The following is an 18,933-nucleotide window of genomic DNA, read 5'->3' as shown; positions in this document are numbered from 1 at the left end:
GAAAATGATTTTATATATAAATTAAATTGTCTTATTTTTATATATAAAATCACTTACTTTTTTATCATAATACCAATTACCAGATACTTTTTATATGTATATAAAAAAAAAACTAATTTTAATTACATACATAAAATATACATTGCAAAAGCAAATTTTAAGAATTATGTCAACATATTTACAAAATAAAAAAATGTTGTGAATTATTATTAATTTTCAGATTTTTTTAGAAATTTATGATTGGATAGAATTATTATTAATTTTTATAAAATTTTACAAAAAAAAAAATAATACATGAAAGATATAATTCTCAGATATTATTTACAATATTTCTATTTTCTCATATCTTAATCAGAATAATCTTAATAAAAAATAGTGTAGCATAATATAATAAATTATGTACAACAATATTATCTTCAAAGATTTACAATTGGAAGTTATGTTGAGAATGATTCAAAGTATTCGTTGAGATCGTATGGGCTGGATGCGATGGCGCTGGTGTATAAAGGCTGTGATGTGAGTGAGATTTTGCTCTGGAGAGTTCACTATAGCGATCCTGTTCTGGCGGAGCGACCAAGAGGACTGGTCGTAAGGAGAGAGATTTCCGGGAACCAGCAACACTCTGTGCTTCGTTTACATATCCTGGATTTACTTCACCTAAAGAATGAAAAGAATATTTTAAAGATATTGTATTTGTAGAACATTAATTGTCTATAAGATATCGTAATGAAAATTTTTAAAAGGAATATAAAAAAAATAAAAGAAATATCAAAAATAAATCGCAAGAAATAATAAATTATTTTTTCTTTCAAATTCATTTTCTCAATTTTATAAATATGATAATCAAATAATCATAAATAAATTTATTTAATTTATACAGACTTCAGTTGAAATTTAATTCTTATAAAAGAAAGACCTATACCTTTGTATAAGGAACCATTGTTGAATGGTTCTGGTTGAAGTCTGACATGTCTAGATGCAAGGATAAAAGCGAGCGCAGCCAAGGTAGCAGCGTCTAAAGCGGCAATCGCTGCTAACGGTATTGCCCATCTAACTGCACAAGCTCCTGGATTGTATCTGTTAAATATATTAATTAAAATACATTAATTTTTCCACTAAATTTTAATCGAAATAATAGTTCGTTCTGAACGAAAAATAAAATAATTGCATTTATCATTATTTGTAATTAGTAAGAAAATAACTATTTTAATGTTATTATTTTGATATTATATGTATTAGTTAGAATCAAAATAATAAAAATGATCAATTAAAAAATTGAAAATTAGATAATTATGAAAAACATATTCTATAAGAGATTAAATAAGCAGATATTTATTTATTAGAATATCTACCTGGATGCAGTTGCACCACAGACAGCTCGAATTAATGCTGAATCCCAGCCTAATGGATAAATACAGACACCGATGGCCATAGATATTGCTGAAAAAATAAAAAGAATATTATTTTTTGGATAAAGATTATAAATGTGATTTAAACATTCAACAATAAATAAATTTCTAATTATATTAAACTTTTAAATAATTTATATTAAAATTATTTTTTTTTGAAGCTATAATTCGCCAAACGAGAATATGATTAACATAGTTGGCATTTCAATGAACTATCTCTTTTCGCGGATGTCATATTAGAAGTCAACAGTGAAAGGTTCGAGTCTTGCTTTTCTCGTTTCGTAGAATAAAACTACTTTTTATGTAAAAGAAGATGAATGACAAAGTGATAAAAACCAAATTTATTAATTTGAAAACAACAATAAACAAAATGTTGCCAAAATTTTAATCAACAATAAATGGTAATTTTTAAATAATATAAAAGATTATAAATTTGTTAATAAGAACCACTACAATATTTTTATAAATATTTTCGAATATGTAAAACATAAAGAATAAAAACGATATATAAATGATTTTAATGAATATTATGACGATTACATGCAAAATTTTTGATACATTGTATATTACATATGTGTTTTATATATATTGTGTATGTGAATATATATATATATATATTGTATAATCAATTTCTGAGAGTAAATGTTTACCTTCTATTCAGAGCTGATTCACATTTCAACCAACTTTCACTATCCGTATACGAAGCAGTGATGATTGTTACTAAATATTTTTAATTAATGATGATATTACTGTAAAACTTTTTCTTAAAATTTAATTTAAAATTTATCTGATTATTAAAATATTCTTTAATAAAATAATTAAAAAATATAAAATAATATATTTTTAAATAAAAATATATATTATTTAATTAAAAATATTATATTTTTATAATATTTAAATAAATTAAATAAATCTTGGATGAAAAACTTTCTTATTCAAGATCTAGCTTATATTTTATGATAAAGTCTAGTATTTTATTTTGTTGTGAATGATAATCTTATTTATTATTAATGAAATAAAAAAAAAAAGAGTAAAATTATCAAATTTTCGAATAAGCAATCATGAATATTATTACTACATCGCGTAACTTGTAAGATAAATCAAGCATGTCAATGTTCTTGAATTAGGTCAGCATCGTGCAGACAAGCATTTTAGAAGCATATCCGTATTTGATTAATTTAATAATTATTATTATTTCTATTTTACTATGAAAAAATTTTATTTCATTTATTTAAAAATTCATTTCTTTTATATTATAAATAGAATTAAAATATTAAATATTAATATAATGAAATAATATAATAATAGGAAAAATTATAAATAATTATAATATGTGAATAATCAAATAAAATATTATTTCATTCTAAAATAATATTAAATAAAAATATAATTCTGAAATAACTGTGACTGAATATATTAATTATAGAGAGGTTATTCAATAGGTAAACTAGCTATTGTGTATTATAACGGTTTATTTTATATTTCTCTTTTAAAACATCTTCATTTTAAACATTATTGTATTGCATTTCACAAGTACAATTCCGAAACTCTTTCTATTTTAAAAGAAAATTGATAATAAAAAAAACTTAACTAACTTTAAATCAGCAATAAATAAATAATAATTTATGCTATATCAATCATTGAAATTTATATAAATAGATATGATAAATAAATAGATTTTATATAAATGATTCTAAAAAATTTTTAAAGATTAATTTGAAAAATCTGAAAAAAACGGACTAAAGAAAAAAAAATATTGAATAATATTAATAGATTATTTCAACTCTATTAAATTAAATAAAGATAAAGATTTAACATTTGAATGCGGCATAAGATACATATAAATGACAAATAAAATTTATATAGAAAAATAATTTATTATAGAAAAGTACAAGAATGCATTGAAATTTTAATTGCATCACTATCTGATCCAATAGCTTTGGTATACGTAATTTTCAATTGCATTGCGATGATAAGGTATTATGCAGACGATTATAGCAATAGCTCGCGAGAATACCTAATCGTGTTATATTTTCTAAAAACGATGTATTATTTTGTATGTTATTTTGTTTCGATAAAAATATTAAAAAATACTTAAGAAAAAAATCATAGAATGAAATATTCATGTATTATAGAAATAAATAGATTTGATTACAATTATCACGCACGATTAATAATAATAATAGGAGGAGCAATAATTACCTGAAACTACTTGCATCCAGGCGCAGATATAGAAAACTGTTGTACTCTGACAAAAAAAAAACAGGAGCATCGCACAAATAGTCAATAAAGCGATTATGACCGCGATGCCGACTAGAATAGTGCTTATTCTGAAAGGAACATTCGCGATTGTCGATAGATCATCCAATCTGCCTATACATTCCTCACCTAATTCACCTGAGAGAAATGAAATGAAAAAACGATGCCATTTACAAACAAGTTCAATGAAAATTATGATATTACGATATTGGTTCTTGAAAATAAAAAAAAGTAAAAAAATGAATTTACCATTACCACCATAATTGCATCTAGTCCAAAGACCGAATCTTCCTGGATTCTCGTGTTCTAAGTCACCCAGCCATTCTGGAGTGATAAAAGCTACGACTCCGATTATGGCGTAGCATATGGTGAAAATACCCCAGAGAACACCAATTGCCTTCGAATTACGAATGTAATTCGTTGCATACATATGTGACGATTCTACATATTCTATCTTCGAACCCATTTTATTCTAATTAAACATATTTATTGATTATTTCTTATTAAAAGATACGGTGATTTTTTAATTATTAAAATATAGATATTGGGATAAAAAAAATCGTTCTAAGATTTTCCTCATTTCAAGAAATATATAATAACAAAAATATATCATAAATATTAATTTTTCAATATTTTCGAGCAATATGTTATTTGATATTAATCGAGTTTTTTTATTAATTCTTTTTCTAAACATTGCTATAATCATTACAAAGATTACTTTATTAATATTATCAAAGACGCAAATACATACTTTCTTCGCAAATCGATCGTCTTCAATGTTTCTTCATCACCGATTCTGCGATTTCTTGTTGAGTTTCAAGTGTTCGTTCTCACATTAAATCGGTACTAGTGCCGTTCGTGACATTTGCATCAGAATATTCACTGATAGGATTAAAAAAATATAGCACGTTTTTCTTTGTAACGACCTATTGATCAGAATGTAATAAAACGCGATTCATTAATCATATTACCTTTTTATTGGTTCGATCAAAATATAACGTTTCATTCTCGAGTTACAGATCGAAGATAAAGATTTATGTTATAAAAGTATTTATAAAATTTGCTGATTGATACATCAATTTGTAAACAGCGCACAAAACAAGGCGCGCGTTTTGATACGAGTTTAAAATCAAAACCATTTTATTGCTCCAATCGAAAATTACAAAATTAAAAATTTTAAACAAAATTTATATTTAGAACATAATATATATTATGTCAATATATAAAAATAATAATGCAATATACTACATTATATATTAAAAAAATATAGACTTAAATTTTGAAATTAAAAAAATTAAAATAGTAACAATTTCTTAAGAAAAATATGTATATTCGATTAAATCATTAAGAACTTTCATATTGAAGCTTCTTCCAAACTCAATTCAATCTTTGACATACCTTTTTCTCTTCCTTTCTCCGTTAAACTCAAGGTATTTTGGAAGACATGTTTAAAATTAACAATCACTAAATTTCACTAATTCACTGTATTTTATTTTATTTTTTAAAAATCTTCACTTCTTTTAAATACACTATATGGAAAAAAGAAACGAATATTCCACATAGAAGAAATTAATTAAAATATTTATTTGAAAGAAAGAATTTCGATTTAAATATAAATGAGATTGCAAAAGAAGAATTAGGATAAAGGATGGTAAGTCCGTTGAATCGATTCACATAGCCGCTGCTAGTTACGAGTTGATGCAGCTGATCACCTCGACGAATGGAAAATACGTCTTAAAGAGGACAAGCTATGATAGCGCGTTGTGTAGCTCAAGATGGCTGTCCAGGTGAACTAAGGTTGTCAAGTAAGTAAAAAAGAGGGAGTCTAATGTGAGAGAATGAGATGAGAACTGTGAATGGGGCCTTTTTATGGGCCCTGAGCTCAAGAGAAAGGTGATGTCGTTATAGAATGCGAGGAGTAGGGATGTCGATTTGTATGTAGGCTTTTCTTCAGAGACTATTCTTTGTTGTATTGAAAAAATAAAAATGAATATTGTTCTTTATGTTAGAAAATATAAAATATTTTTAAAAATATTAATGTAAAAATATTATAAATGAATAAACGAAGAACATTTTCTAACTTTTTTTACATATAATATTGATAGATATTGAAAAACATATGTAATATTATTTATACAGTTATCATTTGAAACTTTCAAATAGAAACAAATATTATAATAAAAAAAATATTTTAAATATAAATTAAATAATTCTAGAATTGTTGAAAATAGATATAAATCGAATACAAAATGAAAAGTTATATATTTTTTCACTTGGTCCCGGACTCTACATATTTTTGTAGTGACGTGATAACATGATTACTAACTGTATCTCTCGAATTTATTATATCTCTATAAAACATATTTAGTTTCTATTATATTAAATTGAAATTCTATGGAAAAAATTCTAAGATAGAATTAATTTTTTTATTAAGATATGTTATTATATAAATAATACAAATATTAATTTACAGATACATGGTTTAGAAATTGATTAACTTTACTTTTGAGAAAAAGCATAGTATTTAATATTAATTTCTATATTTTTTAAAGTTAAATGATTAAGAAAAATTAAAATTATTTGCAATTTTAATTTGTTTATCTTTACATTATCTTTATTTCATTTCTCAAATTTTAAATTATCATTGTCATTTTTTCATCATATATTTTTTTCATTTTAATCATCAAGTTTAAATAAGTTATAAGTAAATAGTTTAAATAAAAATTAATTTATTCATATTTGAAATATATTTTGAATAAATATAGTTATTTAAAAAATTCCCTATTAAATGTATTCTATTGCCATCTATCTACATTATTTAAAATGTACGTTTTGTTTTGAAAATATATTTCTAACCTATATACAATCTAAAAATGGCTAATAGAACAGTAAAAGATGCAAAATCCATTAGAGGTACAAATCCACAATATTTAGTAGAAAAAATAATTAGATCTCGAGTATATGATTCAAAATATTGGAAAGAAGAATGCTTTGCTTTAACTGCAGAACTTTTGGTTGATAAAGCTATGGAATTGAGGTTAGTAAATATTATTAAATATAATTTAAATAAATTATTTGTGATTTTATTTATGTAATATACTATTTAATTGTTTTTATTATATATTTTTGGGATTTTTTAAAATTTTGTTAGAATATAATCTATTAACAAAAACAAATATATTTTATATAGGTACATAGGTGGTGTATATGGTGGAAATGTAAAACCAACACCATTTCTTTGTTTAATATTAAAAATGTTGCAAATACAACCTGAAAAAGATATTATAGTAGAATTTATAAAAAATGAAGAATTTAAATATGTTCGTGCTCTGGGAGCTTTGTATATGAGATTGACAGGATCTTCTTTAGATTGTTATAAATATTTGGAACCATTATTTAATGACAATAGAAAGTTAAGAAGACAAAATAAACAAGGTAAATTTGAATTGATCCATATGGATGAATTTATAGATGACCTTCTTAGAGAAGAAAGATGTTGTGATGTAATTCTACCAAGAATACAAAAAAGACATGTTCTTGAAGAAAATAATGAATTAGGTAAACTTTTTAAATTTATAAACATATGAACAAAAAATAAGAATAATTCAAATAATCATTTCTATGTTATAGAAGCAAAAATATCTGCATTAGAAGATGATATGGATGAAGGAATAGAATCTTCAGAAGATGAAGATATACCTCCAGTTAAAGAAGAAACTCGCAAAAGAACAGATGATCATGATAGGGATAGAGATCGTCATAGAGATAGAGATAAAAGACATTCACGTTCTGATAAAAAATCTGATAGAGAAAAACAGAGATCGAGAAGTAGAGATAGAGATAGAGATAGACGAGAACGTAAACGAAGTAAATCTCCTAAAAGTCATTCTTCGCATAAAGATAAAGATAGAGACAAGGATCGACATAGACGAGATGATAGAGATAGAGAAAGAGATCGAGATCGAGAACGAAGACGAGAACGTGATAGAACTAGGCATTGAATTGAAATATCAAGATATGAAAAATATTGTACAGAATATGAGAATTAATTTTTATAACTACCAGGTAAATAAAAAACGTAAAATGATATATCTCTTGAATTTTTATATCATATATATTGCATTTCGATTGCGATTAACAATAATGTGTAACATATACAAGGAATAGTTTCGTATTAAAATTATAGGATTTTATATCTATAGAAACGCTACATAGTAGCTTATAATACCCGTACATTATATGTTGTGACAATATATTTTTTTTTTAATGTCATTCTATTTATTCTATTTGGAATCATTACTTTCGATTTAATATTATGAAATAATGGCCATTTTTACGTTTATTTACAAAACTTTAGAGGAAATTTATCACTTTCATTGTTAAAAACAAATTATTTTATAATTTGTAAAATTTATGTTATTTTAAATGATATAAAAAGATATTGTATTTTAAATAATCTTTTTTTAACAATGCAATGACAAGTTTTCTCAAGCACCATGTAATAAAATAAATTGAAAATGTCATAGCCTGTCTATAAATATAATCCACATTACATGCGTAATGCTTTTAAATATATACATTTTCACATATGTACTTATAATAGTACTTTTTATAATAAAAAATGGTGAGCAAAGTATAGTATCAAGTATCATATAAGAGAAACGTGAATGCATTTATCGTGAATAATAATTTCTTTTTAGCAATTTATAATTCGTTAGATTAATATAAATAATTAATGCATTTCACGTCATTTTAAATTAAATTATCCCCCCAAATATACATTTTTATAATTTTTTAAAATTTATTACATCAGTATTTAAAATGTGGGTGAATTTAAAATAAATAATCTTTCTTCCTCTTTTTTTATCCATTTTAACAATTTACTCACTGCCTCAATTGCATCAGGTTTTGTTACAAGTGGTTCAAATGTAACATATAATTCAAAACCTAATGTTACCTACAAAATATATACATGTTAATTGCAACATAATAATAATTTTTATTATATTTACATCATTTATTTGAGCTTACCCATGCTAACATAGTCTCTTTATCTAATTGTTGGAATATAAGTTTTAATGGTCGATTTGGGCTGTGTAATCTGTGATGTAAACATTGATAAAGCCCTAACAAACTATAAAAAAATTAAAGTTTTTCATTATTACGTTTTTATCTGATTATTTTATATTTTTTAATATTACCGTTCTATTTCTTCATCTGTTGTATATGGAGGTTGAAATCCAGGACTCCAAAATTGTGCTGTGCTTCTACATTTATATAAAACATGTCGCATTTCTGGCAATCCAATATCAGCAGTTTTAATTGATGGTTTATTCATAGATTCGTTAATTGCTTCTAAGCAATTTGTTCTCCTTAATTTTTCTACAATTTTCTATAAAATTTATTATTTTTAATATTATTTTTTAAATGTTTTATAAACATTTATTGTGTCACCTACTTGTTTTGCTTCAGAAAGAATAAAAAAGACATCTCTATCAACTGTAAGTAACAATAAGCATGCCTGACAATCCTCAGCCAAATATGATACATGTCCATGCATATAACCATTGGCATCAAACTTTGGTAGACATATTGGTGTCCAACTTTCAGCAGTCTTAAGTGACTCTGAACTATCAACTAAGTTTTGTATTATATGTAAATCCACAGGATGTAAAAAAAATTTGTTCATTCTAACTAATGTTACTAATTGATTATTAGCTAGAAGTATTGCAAATACTAAATTCTGAAAAATGTTAATTCTGATTAATATTGTTTACAAAAATTGTAATATAATGTTAATTTAAATAATTTGTAAGTTATATTACCTTGATTTTACCACATGTTTGAATAATAGTTTGTGTAATAGAACTTCTCATGGATGGTAATAAAGGCAAACATTTAATAGCTCCTAAAAAGAATGCAGGTTCTCTGTCCATAAAATTTAATAAATGATCTATCAGTCTTTCACTACCAGTTAATAATCTTCTTAAATCAAAATTTCTACGTTGTTCATATACTCTAGTTAATTGTGACTGGGTTAACACAGAAATTATTTGGTTATATACATATCTGCAATAAAAAAATTTATATAAATATCTTAAGAGAATTAAATAAAGTAATATATATTCTATTATAGTATACAAACGTTAATTGTAATGTAAGTTGAGGTACAGTTTCAAGTGTTTTTGACACTGCAACTAGAATTAATGGACCTTTTACAACAAATACAAAATTAGTATCTCCTGCATGAACAGATCTAATCATATCACTGCCTGCTTGAACAAATGAAACTAGAGCTTGCATAACACCCATAACTGTGACTAGTTTATCTTCTGAACTATATCTAGAGTATATGGGTTTTCCTGCTTGGCTTAAAATAAATACATGTTTTTTTTGTGCTAACCATGTTCTACAACGTAAAGGATCTGAATCAATATTACTTTGACCTAATCGGTGTGTAACATCCTCCTAAAACAGAATTTTAATTAAATTAAACAAATTTGATTAAGATTTTCAATATATAATTTAATAATAATTTTTAAAAAGAAATAACTTTTTGAGTGATTCTTAATTATTAAAAACAATCCTTATTATTTTTATTCGATATTTGAATTGATTCATTAATTTTTTTTTTAAATTGAAATATATTTTTTTAAAATGTTTAAAAAAAAAAAAAGGTTATGAAACATACTAATTCGGAATCATCGAATGAAGTTGTTTTTTGAAGTTCTTGTGAATTAGATGCAGTAGGTGTAATTGGAATGTCTTGAACATCTTCTTGTATCTCTGAAATAGTACTCGTTGTGCTTTCTTTCATTTGTCTATCATCAATGCTATTGCTCATTTCTTGCTCATATTCTTCAAAACTATCGGTAGTAACAAGCATTGTTTCCGCAGAAGCACCAGGTTCGATACCTGGTTCGGCAATACCATCATCGATGTTATTAGGCTCTTTTGCAGCCATTTTTATAATGAAAACACTTCTGATCTGCGACTATTTTAAAATTTCCTTTCTTAATTGACAGTTAACAGCGATCCATGACGGATTGGCCGCCATTGTTAAATCCGGCTTATTTGGAACAAATTGCACAAACTGAAAGCAATATTGCCAATTTTAATACATTTTTAAAAAATCACTATATTAGAGTTTACAAATGTTAATCGATATTTTAATTAATGAAAAAAATTAATTATCTTTTGATAGTTTAATGGATGATCAATCAATATTTCAAAATTAATATTAATAATTTTTTGAATAATATTGAATAAATATTGAATATTCAATAATATTATATTAACAACATATCGATAATTTATATGTAATTATCTGAATGCTTCTTAACGCGTTCATATTTGTTAGATAAAATTATAATTTCAAATAAATACATTGAAATAAAATAATGCATTATATTTTTCTAGAAATATTATTTATTATTTCATAACAATATTCCAAAATCAACAATTGTAAAAAAAGCGGAAATTATTGTGCATCAAATCACTGCATGATTATCAAAAAAATGTTTTTTATAATTCTCATTCAAAATATTATAATCAAGCAATATGTTTTTCAAACTATATGAACATCTAACAAGAATTAATAATGCTATATATAATCAATATTACGCTTATATAGCTTAGCTATACATATACATCATTAATTTTTTATTTGCATATTCTATATTAATGTGTAATTATATTCTGTGTAGAAGTGTATGCTCGTTTATACCAATTAATCGATGAATCAAGATCAGCCCATTTATAATTAGACTAATTTGCACACATAAGAGATTCTCATTAATCTTATGATAGAACATTCGATTCTTTTTATTAAAATGCCGATAATAATTAAATTTGATTATTAGGCTGTAAATATTTTATGTGTTTTTGCTTACGCAAACTATTAAATAGGATAATTATTCTCATACTCATAAAACATTTTTTTCTTTAATTCATGATAGAATTTACTATTAATATTTTATCATGTTTAAAATATAAAAATAATATCATTATAAGCAATTATGATTCATTAATAAATTCATCGATGTTGGTGCAGTAATTTCAATTTAATCCCGCTGTACCATGATCTCATATTCAGGATATGCAATTTCAACACCTCCATATGGTATGTAGCACACACTATGTGAAGGTTGCACTTTGCCAATTGTTGTAGAGCCTTCATGTTGTACACGTCCAACATAAAGTGGCTCTCCATCTTCTGTTTCACCACCAGGAATTGCATTGTGAGGAATATTATTCCCAGTTGTTGGTACCCATACAGGATTACAATCACAGAGAACCTAGAATCAAATCATTGTTTTTATATTATAATTTTTATAATTTTTTTAAGAAGAATATCAATTGATATGAATTTAATTGTTATATTCTACCTGGTAATCATTTTTTAGATGTTCCTCTCCACCCCAAGCTACATAACAAATTGTATCTCCTAGCTTCACTTTGCCAGGAAGAAGAGCACCCTCATGATAGGCTCTACCCACGTACAAATCATTCCCATCAATATCTTTCCCTCCTTGGACTGCAGATGGTGGAATTATTCCACCAGATGCTTCACACCAACAAAATTTTCCTATATCTACTCCTACTCCTTCCACTGGTGGAGCTGTTGGATTCACATCTATAAGCAAATGTTATAAAAATAAATATATTAGCATTTTACAAATGATCAGAAATTATTTTTTTTATGAGATTAATAGAAAATATGAGATAATACTATTTAATTGTTAATTACATGGGAAATAAATTTTTTTCTATTTCATTTTATTTTTGTCAAATAGATAAAGATTTATCTTATTTTATGTTGAACAATACTGCTGATAAGCAAAAAATAAAATATAATTTTATAAAAACAAATTTTAGAAACATGCTTTTTCACATATCTTTGATTAAATGCAATATTTCATGCTTCATATATTTTTTATTAAAGAATATTTATGATATTAATATTTATAATTATAATATATATGAAAATTTTCAAAATATATATTCATAATATTTCAATATAATTATTACCAAAATTATACGGAATATTATAAATAGATTAATAAGATGAGTCATAATAAAAAACAATATTCATATGAATGAAAAATATTATGAGATATAGAGTGAGATTCAATTCTGAAAAAAAGATATTTAAAAAATAATACAGAAGATAATAATGCAATGATCTCCATATAATATTGTTTGTAGTTATATATAATTTAATAATATAACTGTATAATAATATAACTTGTATGTATATATAATTATGTATATAATATACATGATTATAAATATAAAAATTTAATAATATATTAAATATCAGATGCTTTTATTCATAAGAGTATATTTATTGCATATTAGAAACTTATAATAGGACTTAATAATTGATAAACATATATTGTATATATACTCAATGTAATATTTAATAAATCATCTTATAAAGTAATGCCTCAAGCATGTGACACAGTGAATATGTTAATACTTTAACAACCGGACATGACAATTGACATGTTAATTGAATTAAATAAGCATTTTTAATGCGTAGGAAACTTTAATGCGTAGACAAGTATAAAATGAAGTTAATATTCAATGTATTGTTATATCATAAAGATCATTTATAAAAATCATTCATAAAAATAATAATAAATATAAGTATATAATAGTTTTGTGAAATCTATAAAATAGTTGTTTAGTTATTAAAAATAAATATCTTAATTTTATTGTTTCTCTAAAAAACGAATCTGATCTCTACAATGTTAAATTCCAAGCAAAAACAATTTTATCATTTAATGATCCCAAGATCTGTTAGAGAAGAAAGAAGCAAATACATATAAAGTAAAAAAATAAATAATTGCAATAATAATTAAATAGAATTATCTAAGAAATTAATTTATGCTTTGAATATCATAATAATATAAGTGATACAAATTAAAACAAAATAAAAATCACATAAAGTATATATTTATCTAAATATTCATATTTGTTTACTATAAGACAATTTCATTTTTTGCAATAAATATGAAAATAATAAAGAATAGACTTCAATCACTCAGAATTCTATATTCTAAGTGATTTGACAATCAATAATTTTTATCATTAAGAATAGAATTGAAGTGAAGGAAAAAAGCAAAAAAAGAAGCAGAAAAAGAAAAACCAGGAAAAAAACAGATATTTAACAAGCAAATTACTTTGATAATTGGGAGCCGTAGGGGATGGATACAGTGTAGTTTGAAGTTTCCATTTGCCGGTTGCTCCCCAACCGGTACGCACACCCACGTAGCTCACACCAATTGGTGTAGGATCCTGCCATTCCATGATCACAGAACCACTAAGACTACCAACTCTGACCATGATGCGACCGTCAAGCCAACAAATCGCGAACTTCTTTGTTTCATTCTCGTTCAGAAGATTTGGTGTATTTACACGCACCTGTCGGTGCAAAAGTTAATTTTTTTACACCCAGGAAACAGGATATTGATTTAACCCAAAATTTGTACTCTAATTTTTTAACATTTTTTTATTCTTAATTTTAATGCCTGATATGGCTTATATATATTTAATATTTTGTATGGCAAATATATATGTTAAATATATAATATAAAAATTTTTTTGTATGATCTAATTTTAATATAAATATATTTTTAATTTTGGTAAAATAAGACAAAAAATAAAAATAATCTATCAATAAATAATTTTATGTTTTATCAATTTCGAACCTTATCAGGTTGTTTACAATCATATCTGATGACGGATGCTGTATTTTCCCAGCCTCCAAGGATGATTTCATACATAGGACTCGAGTCGCCTTTTTTGTTGGTCAGAGCAATGTGCGCGTTACTTTTAGCTCTCACTTCAATAAGAACCGAGCCACTCCTTATATTATGAAACTTGTAGACTAATTCATTCTTTGTTGACAAGGAGCCACGTCCTTATGAAAAACAAAATATTTAATTTTTACTTAAAATTTTAGAATTAATTTTTTCTTTTTATTTATATATTCTCAAAATTCCAATTTCTTTTTATTCATAGAGTGAAGAAAGAATTAATTAATAATTAATAATTTTTATAAAAATTATAAAGAAACGTAATTATGAAATATTTTTATTTTTGATAATTAATTTTTAAAATTAGTTTTACCTGATAAAATTATATACCAGTTACTTCAATTGTAAGTTTAAAGTGGTTTTGGTCATATTAAAGTAAGATGTAAGCGTGACAAAATATATGTGATCTAGGATTTCGTTCTCGTGCATGTGCCCGTTTTTAAATGGTATTCATTTTCAAAAAAAAGTTTGTATTTAATTTGTAAGAGGCAAAGGAAAAACGTGCTAGGATTAAACACATTCGAGCATAACTAAAAATCTATTAAAGGAAACTAATACAAATAGTTTCTTGGCAGACTATATACTTTACGTACAACGATCGTGACCACCTACACATATGGCTGTATGGATGACGATGCATTAAAATCCACTCGAAATCCAATAAAATATCAGCAAGAAAATTATATTAATAAATTGAGAATAGTAATTTACTTATATTCCACATATATAATTTAATAAAAATTTTTAATTTATCAAATATTTTTTCCAAGTAAAATATAATTATAACATGCGATTTTTATTTTAAGCAAGATTTATAAAAATAATTACTTCTATTGATATTATTATAACATAATATTATCTATAAAACTATTTCTAAATGTAAATTACTATAAATTTTTAACATATTAATGAAAAAAAATATGTTTAAAAACATAGAGTACATGATGAGAAAAGAAAATAATTTTACCTTCGATTAACCATTCACCAGAAGCACCCCAACCAGTGCATACTCCAAAGTAACCGATTCCGAATGGTTCTGGATCGGCATACGTGAGGAATGCACTTGGTTCACCTTCTTTACCTATTGATAGAACACCATCATTCCATCTGAAAGAATTAAAAAGAATATCATTAGATATTATAAAACATGATTTATTCATTTAAAATTAAAAATTAAAAATTATTTTAAAAAATATGATAAAAAAATTAAAAGATATAAAATTATTAAATACAAAATTGTTTTTAACAATAAAATTATCTTTAATATTTACCTTATCCAAAATCCACGCATTTCATCTGCACTAAGAATGCCAGGTGTATCTACTTCAGCAACATCAGGCTTTGTTCTATTTTTACGAATTACGGATTTGCTGTTGCTCCAACCACCAATAAAGACCTATAATATTAATATATATTATGCATTTGACTATTTCTTCAAATAATAGTAATAATAAGAATATTTTTTAGTGATTCTTACTTCATACATAGGTTCTCCCTCTTGAGGACCCGTGGTAAGAGCGATATGAGCATCATTTGGGGCTTTTATCCGGAATTGAAGCTGTCCACTCGCAACAGGATAGAAATTGTATTCTAATTTATCTTCTGTGGAAAGTGCTAAAAAAAAAGATGAAATAAATTTTTAGTTATTTATATACATCAAAATTTTTATGAATCAATATTTATATACATTATTATAATTTTTATATATTATTATACATTTCAGAACTTATTTATATTTATTTTATATATATTTTATATATATTTTAATGATAATTAAGAACTTTTATAACAATTCTAATAAAAATTTAATTAAATAATATTAGATAATAAAATATTTTAAAAATTCAATTCGGTTAAGATTTTGAGATTTTTTCTAACGAAAAAGAATAAAACTAGTGTTCAGACATCTGGACGCCAGTCATTCCATACAGACGCTAATGTAATGAACGAAAGTAGGGCATTGCAGGATTTGTACCGATCAATATATCGTGCACATAATAAGTCTAAATCATATAGAGTTCCTTGATTATAAGTCATTCTTAATGATCTTAACATGGTCATCGAAAAAAAAAATCAATGTTAATTTTTCTAATTCAAAAGCTAAACATTAAAATATATTTATATAACATGAAGGAAGTATAATATATGAAAAAATTAAAAATATTTTATCACTAATCTTAACTATTTTTTTATATTTAATATGATTTTTATTCATTATTTAATTTCATTAAAATTCATATTAATTAAATAAAAAATTCATATTAAGGAAAAAAATAAATTTTCAGTTTTCTATTTTGACATTATTAATAATAATGTTTTGTTTACCTTGTTTTTTTTTAATGAAAATTAAACGATTTTAATCATAATCAATAAATATAACGACTTTAATTATAATTAATAACTATAACGACTTTAATCATAATCAATAACTATAATTTTAAAATCGTTTTCTTCATTTTTTTTTACATATATCGCTAGTTATAAATGATCTTATCGTACGATCATAAACTCAATTTGTTCCTGACATATTAAATCAAAGAACAGTTTTCACATCTTATGTCTGCAATTTATTATTTTATTTTTTAAATAACAGAAATTCCTTAACAGTCAATTTCCACCTGTTCTTAAATTATAGATTATTGTATTCAATAAAGTACACCTGCTTCATCTTTGTAATATATTCAAAAGGAATATCTTGAGCCTTAAAAATGACCTTAAAACTAATAATTATTATCGTCAATGTCGAACAAAATGTTTCTTTAAATTATTTTTAGATTTCTTAAGATATATAAAAAAATTGAACTTAATTAAATCATTATTATAATATTTTTTTCGGCAATTTGAACATTGTTTACTAATTATTTATTTTATTAATTGTTTGATTAAAAATTTGGATTATTTATTATTAAATTTATTATACTGAAAATTTACCTGGTAACTTGAGCAATGATATCAATTGAAATCCGAAATCTGTGAAAATTAATGCTAATACAAATGTTTCTGTCAGATGATTTCGCAAAAATGCGGATTTGAAAACCGCGCACATTTTACATTTATTGGAATCCATCAGCACTAATAAATTATTATATTAAATAGTTCATTAATTATCACACTTAAAATTCTTGACTTCATAACATTTCAATTAAAATAATATTCCAACACCTAATTGTTATTAATAAATAATAAATATTAATTTATATTATTCTAATAATATAATTAACCTAACTAAATTGCACAATTATTTTTTAATTAAATACGGACAAATTTCATTTTAAAGATTTTCAATTATTTTTTATTCGAATTTTAAATACTTGAATATCTTTCATGACATTTTGATAGCGCGCCTGTTGTTTGTACTAAAAATACGTCACAATACAGTTATAGCACATTTCTGAACGCTTACTAGACACGAAATGTCTGTCGACAAAGTAAAGTTCTAAAATGCATAATAGTGATATATAGACATATATGTATAGACATATAAAATAATATATGTATAGATATATAAAATAATCACTATTAATCACAATTTGCATTTTTTATTCATTAAAATATTTTATAATACACACAACAAAATTTTGCTGAACGTACGCAATATTTATAAATAGTAGCATGTGTCATGGAAACTGTGATATCATCGTAAAATAATAAAAAAAAAAAAAATTATCAACAATTCAAAATTTATCAATTTTTATATATATATCATATTATATATATCATGGATCAGGATCATTTATTTTTTTCAAATAATAATTTATATTTAATATATAATTTTAATATATATTTCAATGAAATCTATTAATTATTTCAGGATTAAAATACTTTTTTTTAATTCTTAATTTTTTCATAATTTATATAATAACATTACATAATAATGTTATTTCTATAAAAGGATTAAAACGATTAAGAATAATAGAAATTTTATTATTATCATTTAAATTATAAATGTTATCGTGCTGATGTCATTAGTATTTCGATGCGCTTACTTCATATTACGGTACTTTAGTCATGAACTATCATGTCATTGGTCAAAGAAACTACCTTTATTGCAATATATTTATGTTATTTGTATTATAATGAGTCATAAGATATGAATATCTCTTTCAAACATAAAAAAATGAAAAAAAATATATATATAATAAAATAAATATTTTTTTTAAAGAATTATATTATATGAAATATTTTTCTTTTTTTTTTTTTCATTTATAAATTTGAATATATAATAATATCATTTTTCAATTAATTTAATTAGATTTATTAAATTGATTTATATTAAATTGATTAAAATAACAAATATATTGTAAAAATATGTTTGCAATTAACATAACAATGTAAAAATTAGAGGCATTGAGTCATTTTCCATTTCGCAATGAGGATTATTTGCTATTTATCATATATATATATATATACATATACATATATATATATATATATATATATAT

At 23.8% G+C, this 18,933-nt stretch overlaps 4 protein-coding genes across 8 annotated transcripts in view; 1 reads left to right on the top strand and 3 right to left on the bottom strand.

Moving 5' to 3' along the window:
* Positions 1-279: 279 nt before the first annotated feature.
* LOC122715030 (LHFPL tetraspan subfamily member 5 protein) lies at positions 280-5,416 on the bottom strand. Of its 3 annotated transcripts, none has more exons than XM_043936901.1 (7): positions 5,067-5,416; positions 4,420-4,594; positions 3,918-4,140; positions 3,612-3,806; positions 1,353-1,440; positions 923-1,077; positions 280-657 (listed from the first exon to the last, which is right to left on the bottom strand). In XM_043936901.1, the coding sequence occupies exons 3-7, from the start codon at positions 4,132-4,134 to the stop codon at positions 425-427; spliced, it is 888 nt and encodes a 295-aa protein (XP_043792836.1). In that variant the 5' UTR covers positions 4,135-4,140; positions 4,420-4,594; positions 5,067-5,416; the 3' UTR covers positions 280-424. The 3 variants fall into 3 exon arrangements, with proteins under 3 accessions (XP_043792836.1, XP_043792837.1, XP_043792838.1); XM_043936902.1 differs by having other exon boundaries at positions 4,420-4,550; XM_043936903.1 differs by lacking the exon at positions 5,067-5,416 and adding an exon at positions 4,640-4,811 and having other exon boundaries at positions 4,420-4,550.
* Positions 5,350-7,754, top strand: LOC122715029 (pre-mRNA-splicing factor 38). Of its 2 annotated transcripts, XM_043936900.1 has the most exons (4): positions 5,350-5,473; positions 6,553-6,705; positions 6,859-7,226; positions 7,299-7,754. In XM_043936900.1, exons 2-4 carry the CDS (start codon positions 6,695-6,697, stop codon positions 7,667-7,669), a joined length of 750 nt encoding a protein of 249 aa, XP_043792835.1. In that variant the 5' UTR covers positions 5,350-5,473; positions 6,553-6,694; the 3' UTR covers positions 7,670-7,754. The 2 variants fall into 2 exon arrangements, with proteins under 2 accessions (XP_043792835.1, XP_043792834.1); XM_043936899.1 differs by lacking the exon at positions 5,350-5,473 and having other exon boundaries at positions 6,433-6,705.
* Positions 7,755-8,077: 323 nt separating this feature from the next.
* On the bottom strand, positions 8,078-10,737 carry LOC122715028 (vacuolar fusion protein MON1 homolog A). The gene is made up of 7 exons (XM_043936897.1): positions 10,360-10,737; positions 9,814-10,136; positions 9,494-9,737; positions 9,127-9,411; positions 8,870-9,060; positions 8,700-8,802; positions 8,078-8,625 (listed from the first exon to the last, which is right to left on the bottom strand). The coding sequence occupies exons 1-7, from the start codon at positions 10,630-10,632 to the stop codon at positions 8,485-8,487; spliced, it is 1,560 nt and encodes a 519-aa protein (XP_043792832.1). The 5' UTR covers positions 10,633-10,737; the 3' UTR covers positions 8,078-8,484.
* A 341-nt stretch (positions 10,738-11,078) lies between these two features.
* Positions 11,079-18,933, bottom strand: part of LOC122715378 — a 9,882-nt gene continuing 2,027 nt past the window's right edge. Inside the window, exons 1-8 of one of the 2 annotated variants that reach the window (XM_043937520.1) lie at positions 17,423-17,863; positions 15,969-16,105; positions 15,763-15,887; positions 15,459-15,598; positions 14,384-14,595; positions 13,856-14,096; positions 12,056-12,303; positions 11,079-11,965 (exon numbers count right to left, since the gene is read on the bottom strand). In XM_043937520.1, the coding sequence (XP_043793455.1) occupies positions 11,732-11,965; positions 12,056-12,303; positions 13,856-14,096; positions 14,384-14,595; positions 15,459-15,598; positions 15,763-15,887; positions 15,969-16,105; positions 17,423-17,558 (1,473 nt within the window). In that variant the 5' untranslated portion in view covers positions 17,559-17,863 and the 3' untranslated portion in view covers positions 11,079-11,731. Of the gene's footprint in view, positions 11,966-12,055; positions 12,304-13,855; positions 14,097-14,383; positions 14,596-15,458; positions 15,599-15,762; positions 15,888-15,968; positions 16,106-17,422; positions 17,864-18,933 lie in introns of those variants that run through there. The other variant, XM_043937521.1, reaches the window with a different exon arrangement.

The sequence above is a fragment of the Apis laboriosa genome, unplaced genomic scaffold (genome assembly GCF_014066325.1).
Source record: "Apis laboriosa isolate Shangri-la unplaced genomic scaffold, ASM1406632v1 scaffold34_cov151, whole genome shotgun sequence".
In the NCBI taxonomy this organism is placed as follows: domain Eukaryota; kingdom Metazoa; phylum Arthropoda; class Insecta; order Hymenoptera; family Apidae; genus Apis; species Apis laboriosa.
This window is presented reverse-complemented; position numbering and strand designations above follow the sequence as displayed.